Genomic DNA, 8,562 nt, shown 5'->3' with positions numbered 1-8,562 from the left:
TTGTTTATTTATTTATTTAGAAAGCACATACAGCAATGCATGGGGAGGGGAAGAGAGATGCGAAACAGAAGAGCATACAAATCCATCTCAAAAGAAATAGTGAGACACTTCCCAGATGATTAGTAGTACATCAGTCTATGTGAGCATTTAAACTGCTGTACCTCTAGATTAAAAAAAGAAACCACAGAGAATTTCTGAAGAACAAAGTAAATGTCTATATTTCAGAAATCCCACCACGATCCACTTGTAGGCAGCAATGTTTTTGTTTTGTTTTGTTTTTGTTCCCGATATTTCTTCCCAAGGGTCTCTCTTGCTCATGCTATGGTTTCTTTCCTCAGTGTTCGCCTCTGGTGACAAGTAAGGATACTTGTGAAGGAAGATTTCCCCTTCGTTCTTGACCTTTTCTTCAACTTCTTCTGATGCTTGAGTGAAATTCCAAGCTCCTCCATTATCGCATTGAAAGAAAGACACTGGTGGAAGACAGAAATAGCATTAGACACTTCACACTGAAGGCAGAGCTCGACCTTAAACTTTGTACAAATGGTGGCTCTTGGAAGCCAGGACCTGAGCTCTTACTGGTGGGCTCGAAAAGCTTCTCTGCCGAGTTCTGCCAGCTTTGAATAAGCCCCTAAGGTATAATAAATGAGGCTGTGTAAGTCATGTTTTTTGCCTAACTTGGCTTCCACTGAATTTAATTTAACTTTGGCTTAACTAAAGCTGCTTCTGAATGTTTCTGAAATTCTACACAGATGCATTTGTGATGTTTTGGTGGCTTCGTATCATAAAACTTACCCTTTTTCAGTAGGTAAATTTCCTCCTGACCTTAAAAGAAAAAAGATCATCTCTTTTAAAATCACATGTACCTTAGCCACAAAAAAAATTGGTATACTAGAGAAAACAAAGAGCACAGTTTTGGGGATTTCTTTGTGGTTCAGTTATTTTCCCCTCATGGAATTAACAGACATTTCTAAAATATAGCACAGTCCTCAATCTTCTTCTTTCTTTGGAAAGAATCTTTTCCAAATATTGTGTGTTGAAGAAAGGAGAAAATTACCACAAGAATAAGGTAGCTGAATAGTTCAGAAAGAAAGCAGAAATCTTTTTTCTTACCACCATCATAACACTAACAAAGACATTTTGTGTAAGTGGAAACATCCCTTAAAGTCTACAGCTGGAATAATTACACATAACACAAAGAAACACGAAGAGGCTTTAAGTGCATTTAGCAATACAAAAATGTTCCATGCAAATATATATAAATAGATTATTTATATATAAAATGAAGTGACGGTAGCAGTGTGAAAGAAAGCTTTAACCACCTTACCTTCATCAAGTTGAGTAAATCCTTCCTACCAAACCCTTTGTAGAACTGCAGAACTGAGCAGCTTTAAAACAACTGGTTTAAACTACAGTTCTTGTAAAATGACAGCAACAGCACACAGACACGGTTCTCTGTAGCAAATACAAATTCCCTTCTAAAGGGGACCTTGCACCAATGCAAGGTAAGCAGCCTTCAGTTCTTAACCAGTAATAGTGCAATAGTGATCTCAGTTGTACAGGGCTAAAAAAATTAAAACCAGATTTATTATTGGAAGAGGAGAAAACCCAAGCTTTCTTAGTAGCCAGCTATTCCAGGGGAATGTTCTCCAACGCGAGAGTATGAGGGTAACCTGGATCCAGGCTAAATCATTTTTTTTAAAGTAGCAAAGGAATTCCAGAGAAGTGAATTCCACATGCTGTGCTTCTTCCTCTCCAGTATAAACCTACAGTATAACATGTGTAACCCTGGTTCTGCAAATAAGCTCATCAGTTCATCACCACGTGTGTGTATTTTAAATGTGTATGATCTTGCATATGCCATAATGTCCTTTTGTGGGATGGACTGCACACAGACTAAGATCCCGTAGTATGTTAAATCTATAGGTTAATATGCTCTTTCTTTGAGATGTTTAATTTTTGCTCATCTAAAATTATTAAGTGTACATAAATTAAACTACTGTTAATTCATTCCAGACCCAAAATATAATAGATGTAGGCCAGGGCAGTGTACTGCTTTTCTTTTTTTTTTTTTTTTTCAAATTAATGTTGGTAATAGCCAGGAATTTGCTGGTGCAATTAGAATTTAAATATCCCCTTTGACACTGTAATATAGGAATTCCACTGTTACTTGAGTTACAGTCAAAGGCGTTTGCTGCAGCCCCATGCCCTCAGGAAACAGCAGGTGAAGCAGGTATCATCCTAATAAAGATACTATTTCTATGTTGCCTCAGGCTTTTTAGAGAGTAGTACCACTTATTTTCAAACTAATAAAGATGCATGCTGTAATTATCCATAAGTTAGCATGGATAATTTCTCTCTACTATCTTAGTTTTAACTGAGCTTTCAAAATCTAGATTACAAAGTGATTCCAGAACTCCGCGGCACACAAGGAAAGGATCATATTAACCATTTGTAGGACTGATCAGGTTTATTTTAATTTTCTTTCCTTGTTGTCCTTAGTAACCTACACATTGTGTGTATATTTAATAATAGCCATCAGTCTCTATAATGTGCATACAGTGATGATTTCTGCAGATTAAATTGTACATTTTACTGCCTTGTTAACAGGCTTGTATTTTAATTGTCCAAACTGATTCCTATTATTCAGACTATGCAATTATCATAATGTCCTTCAATTTCATATCAACAAAATAGTCCCATGAATATAATTTTACATCTGCAGACAGATGCTGACATTAAGTTTGTGAGGATTTTAATATCTGACTACATGATTTGTAAAGTGCCCAACTAATTCCACTTCCAACTGTCTTGAATTTTAAAATAAATATTATCAGAAACACTTCAAGATATTCTTAGGAATGTCTTTGAGGTTTAGGTCTTGTCTCTAAGAATTTAACTTTTGCTTAATTGTTCATCAATAGCAGTTATATCTAAAACTGAATATAAAACCATTCCTGTTCTTTTTGATGGTCTTTTCTGTAGACTTGATTATGTTTATCCACCCAACGAGGCATGGAAGTAGGGCTTTCAAAACCTGAAAGTGCTCTGCCTTATTGAAACTCTCTCTTAACCTGTCCTGGCCGTGCAAGGCCCCAGAGGGTCGATGACCCGCGAGAGAGGTTGAAGCACACACACAGCACACATGGGAATCAGAGAATCATTTAGGTTGGAAGAGACCCGTAAGATCATCGAGTCCAACCACAACCTAACTCTAGCACTAAACCATGTCCCTAAGAGCCTTGTCTATACATTTTCTAAACACTTCCGGGGATAGCAAGTCAACCACTTCCCTGGGCAGCCTGTTCCAGTGCTTCACAACCCTTTCAGTGAAGAAATGTTTCCTAATGTCCAATCCAAACCTCCCCTGGCGCAACTTGAGGCCATTCCCTCTCATCCTAATGGGCTCAGCCACCCTGCAGAGACAGGGGTCTGGGAGAGAGAGAAACGGGAGGAGCATTTACAGTGGCAGCTGCCTGGGTCTTACACCTTGTACCTCTCGGCTTTGTAAAAGCACAAAAGCAGTTTTAGATTTACACTGGCATTAAGCTAAGTTTCAAGGGACTTTAAACATCATTGTCATGAGTTTTGTCAAAGTGAAGCAATGACTTTTAATAGATTTAAAACCCTGAACTGACCCTTCAAAGATATCCCAATGGACAAACTACAACTCTGAACAATTTTGTGTATATTTCTGTCTGAGATCCTACCACCTTTGAGAAAGCCAGCTTGAGGTGGCAAAAAACATCAGAAACGTGGGGGACACAGGGCTTTCTCTGCCCCTCTGCCTTCACACAGAGCTTCAGATGGTCTAAAAGAGCAATCTGAGATGATACTTGGAACTTTCAGGGGATGGGCTACTCATTCAGAAGGACAGTTACACATGAACTTTCCCTTGAGCTCCAGGAAGCACAGCTAAAAATCCTATTTATCTCCAAGCTTGTGCATGCCATCAGGAAACTGAACTGATGTCTGAAAACTGGAATTGCCCTGAACTTTTCAAGTAGTAGAAAGCTGCAGTACAGAGCAAGTACTAACTCAGCCCGAATGCTGTAGGATTTACAGGAAAAACACGGGCAAGAAACACATTCAGTGGGGACTCCCAAGACAGCCCTCTGAACAGCACCATGTCTGCAGCATAATTACAGTAGCCTTTAAAAAGGGGATGGTGACATTAAAAATTCCATTTAAAAGGCTAATATACTGTTCTTTTAGCTTCATATGTGGATAGCCAGACTGAAAGGGCTTCTTTAAAAAGCAATTTTTTTACACACTGTTATATCCACTTTTGAGCTCCTGCTGAGAATGACAGCAGAGTAGGCACAGAGCAATACATTTAACAGAGTAATAAGTTTAACATTTCACTTTTAGTCAGCTTGGCTTTCTCATTCTAGCAGTGTCAAAATGCTGCAGGACATGGCATGCAAGGCTAGAAGGAAATGTCATCCTTTAAAAACAGAATAGGTTTTGCTCTCCTTGTGATGTGTAACTCTTTCTTTTTGCCCTTTGGTCATTTCAGCAGGCTATAAAAGCTTGGTCGTGAAGCTCCTGAATCCTTCCTTACTCTCTCACGCAGAAGACTGTTAAGCTTTAATATAATTACAGATTCAGAATTTTTAAAATAACATAAAGTAGGAAGAAGACTGAAAAATATAATCTAGTTAGGCTTTATCGATCTGCTGGTTATGCCGCTGGGCTACCACTGGGGACAAGATTTTTCAGTTGCATTTTATTAACACTTTGCAAAAACAAACAAATAACAACAACAACAACAAACCCTATAGTGCACTGTGCTGGAGAAATGAGAACTATGAAAAAAAAAGGATGTGGGCCAGATTTTATTCTGGAAGAACACCTGACAAGCTCAGGCACAAAGAAGGATGTGCAGAAGTCAGGATTTTTCTTCTGCAGTGCCCTCATCACTGTGAAGGACCCATAGCTGGGACACTGACATATGCCTTCTGCTGAGAGAAAAGTGATTTGTTTGTGCTTAGTACAATGAAGGAAAAGTATCCAAAATAGTTTCTCCTAGTGAGCAAGCTGCTGTTGTGGCACATTAAGAATCTGTTTGAGTAGTCTGTCGCTGATGGCTGATTGCATGAGGAGATCACTAAATTAAGTCTTTTAAACTGTCAGAATCTCTTGAACAGTGATTGTCAAAACAGCATGACAATAATCCATGGATTCTTTTAACTCTTCCTCAGTTATATAAGCTGTTCCTTAGTTTCCTGTTTACAAGAAAAAAAAAAAAAAAGCTATTTGCTGGTCTCCCAAACCACCTGAGCATGAATGGGATTGCTCAGTGAAGGCACAGATGGCCACAGTATTGCTGGAAGGTGGGGCTGTGGCCTGAAACTGGAGGAGCTCAAGCCGACGTTCATTGAAAGAGGAGGAATTTGCAGACCTGACAACTTCGGAAACATTTCTATTTTGCAAGAACCTCACTGAGAAAGGGCGTTTCTTCCTTCTCCCCTTTCACTTCCTCCTTTTTTTCCAAAGAGTTAAAAATGCAAAGCTTCAAGGCTTCGATCCGAGATGGACAGCACAAACACACAATACCATGGCAGTACTTAGAGTAAGTATCAGTCTAGTTGGAGAAAGCGTTATTGCTGTGTTTGGTCTAGTTCCACGGTGCAGGCCCATGTTGTTAATCCACCCTCATCCTGTCTCTCTGAAATGGTGATCCTATTGCCTTTGTTCCCTTCATTCTTCTCTTGTTGTGTCGTTTTTCCCTCCTTCTCTCTGCACCTTTGCCTAATTGCACTGCAGACTGTTCGGTGAGGGCAGGAACTACCTCTAAATGAAGGTGGGCACAGCGACCCCAGCCAAACCAACCTGGCAATGGCTTGGGACTAGATTATTGGCTGCCTCTTTGCTTTCAGTTGTAGATGGCTCGTGTCCGTCAAATCATATGCCATTTTTTGGCAAACACTTATGAATTTGAATATTTTGGGAGTTCTGAGTAAAATACAGGAACAACAAAACAAAAATTAATCTAAAATGACATAAGGGTATGCTTATAGCCATTTTTCTCCCAAAATAGCTCTGGCTATGCTTTGCTGGTACTGCAGTGCCAGAAGTGATGGAGTCTGTTGTGGCTCATCCATCACAGGCAGAGTTGTTGGCTCTGTGCTGATTGCACAGCAAAGTCCCTGCACTGACATACACCTGAGAAAGGACCCAGTTTGATTATTGGGTCCTGGATGCAGCTGCAGGGCTGCAAGTTAGGAAGATGCAACGATGACCATCTGCATTTGTGAGCAATTTTGTGGCCAAATTTCAAAGTACAGCAGTCATAGAAGCTTACAGTGCTGATAAGCAGAATATCTTTGAATGCTTTAACACTTCTCAAAGCTTGTTATGTCTATGCGGGAGTCCTCCCAGGTGCCACGCACTTCATGGGAGATGCTATGGGCTGTGCCTTCCCCAAGCCTTGCTGTTAGCCTGAAGGCCCTTGCCCTTTTCTGGAGCCCCAGCAAACCTTGTAAAAGCTGCCTTTACAAGCATAGATATGTCAGCCCTCGGGTGGCATGCTGGCTCTTCACTGCCTCAGCTGCTGGCATAGCTGCTGAGGAGTGAGTAAGTGTTTTTAATAACTTTTTGTAGCTGGGAATGAAGCTCCATTAGGGAAAGGAGGACCTGCTTTGTTATTCCCACAGGCAAGTCGTCTAAGAGGTTGCCCACGGGGACAGCCAGACACGGTGGAATGATGACTCTTACCAACAGTGTGACTGCTTCCTTGACAGATACAAAAATGCTTACCCAGAAAGGGACAGAAAATTTTTGGATTCTACATTCATCTAAAAAGTGATTAGAAAACTGGTCAAAGCTGCAACTCAGAGGATTTCTTGTGAGACCAATAATGGAGACGAACACATTAGAAATTTTCCTTCTCCTCTGAGAGTTAAAAGAAGCTCAATTTAATTAGTTTTAAGTCTCTTCTACTGGGAAGATGCAAACAAAAGTGCTTTCTTAAATCAGGGATACAGAAGGTCTAATTCAGGTCTTTGCTGGTAAGAAGGCTCATTTTATGAAGAACTAAAGCTTTCAAGGCCCTATTCAAACAAGTTAAAGTGCCATTTTGAGCAAGACAATTTCTTGCAGCGTCTGGAGCAGTGCATAAACACTCACGTACACAGATGAGCATTGGCAGAGGAGAATTGGTATAGTCTAGCTATGAGCAGTAGATCTTTGTCACAAAAAATACTTAAGCCTGCTGCGAGCATAAATAATGCTGACCAAAAATTGTAATGTGAATAGAAGGAAAGCGCAGGTCACTGTATGAACTGGCTTTTCTCAGGCGCCAGCTACGAGCGAAACAATTCAAGAGAAGAGCAGCGCTTCACGAGAGCACTACAGTGATTGAGTGTGAAGTCATCCACTCGAACGAGTTTTCTAATTGCAGTAGAGTCAAGAAATAGCCCCTCAATAAAACAGATCATTAACTTGTTTGATGAGGAGGAACTGCAGTGAGCAAGAAAACATAAAGTAGGTGTGAGGGCTTGTGAAATGAAATGGTGAAACTGGTGGTAGGTTGGAATACAATGAAATACAGATAAAAGGTAATCAGATTTTGAAAACGTCATTGTTTGCCATGGTTCATGTCATCCTATGGGCTGGCATTTCTATAGATTTTGTGTATCTCAAATTGCTGTCATATGTTTTTTGGTGGCAACAACAGATCCAGTCCATTGTCTCCTGCCCTGTCAGTCCCCAGACTAGCTGAGGACTAGAGGAAATCAGTGTGTTATCCTTCCAGGATATAAAAAGCATCCAGTACCAACCTCCTACACAAAAGTTTCCTTGTGTGTTTCAATATGGAAAAACAATGCCAAGACTTTCTGGTTTGATATAAATTGATATCTTGATACATGGATTTTGCCAGAAAGGAGTTTTCTATTTTACAAAGCCTTGAACCTCATGAATTGCTCAAGCCAAGTCAATGGAGTTATTTTGTGAAACGTATATACTAGGGGGGCCTGAGGATGCTTTTGTTGAATATGTTCTTAAATGTTAATAGCTACATGGCATAAAATTTAACTGATAGATATGATTTTGTGCTATGATAGTTACTTGGAGGCTTTGGCTAATGAATTTTAAATGGGTGAATTAAAATTCATTAAATATTGACACTGGGAATAAGATATACCAGCTAAAAATCTCTGGCTGATTATAATAGGGGTTCAGAAAGCTAATGGAGCCCTGCAGGTTATTTTCTGAGGTTTATAAAGAACTGTCTGGCCCACTTGCTGAATGCTTTGGCAGAGACCAAGCAAAATAATTCTCCATGCTTTATCAATGAGATTGCTGTTGGTTTACTCAGGTTTGGTAGGAGACGAAAAGGAGGTAAATAATTTTTCTTACCTGAAAAACGTGAATTACCCCATGAAATGACAAGACGACAATTGTACATAGAGACTGTGATAATTCTTACAATCTACTACAGTCTATTGCACTCACTCTTTGCTGTAGGTGTAATTATTTTCTGTGATATGCATTTAAACTGCCCGAATTTCCAGGACTTTGGCAATTTACGTTAGGTTAGCTTATCTCCTGCTGAAGCAA

The 8,562-nt window shown here is 39.8% G+C and overlaps 1 protein-coding gene across 2 annotated transcripts in view; it reads right to left on the bottom strand.

The window, feature by feature from the left end:
• Window positions 1–220: 220 nt before the first annotated feature.
• GRIK1 (glutamate ionotropic receptor kainate type subunit 1) overlaps window positions 221–8,562 on the bottom strand; it is a 173,342-nt gene continuing 165,000 nt past the window's right edge. The window contains exon 16 of one of the 2 annotated variants that reach the window (XM_065626861.1): window positions 221–470. In XM_065626861.1, coding sequence (XP_065482933.1) covers window positions 315–470 — 156 coding nt within the window. In that variant the 3' untranslated portion in view covers window positions 221–314. The remainder of the gene's footprint in view (window positions 471–8,562) is intronic. The other variant, XM_065626858.1, reaches the window with a different exon arrangement.

The sequence above is a fragment of the Caloenas nicobarica genome, chromosome 1 (assembly GCF_036013445.1).
Source record: "Caloenas nicobarica isolate bCalNic1 chromosome 1, bCalNic1.hap1, whole genome shotgun sequence".
NCBI classification, from domain to species: Eukaryota; Metazoa; Chordata; class Aves; order Columbiformes; family Columbidae; genus Caloenas; species Caloenas nicobarica.
Note: the sequence above shows the minus strand (reverse complement) of the source record. Positions and strands in the feature narration are given on the sequence as shown.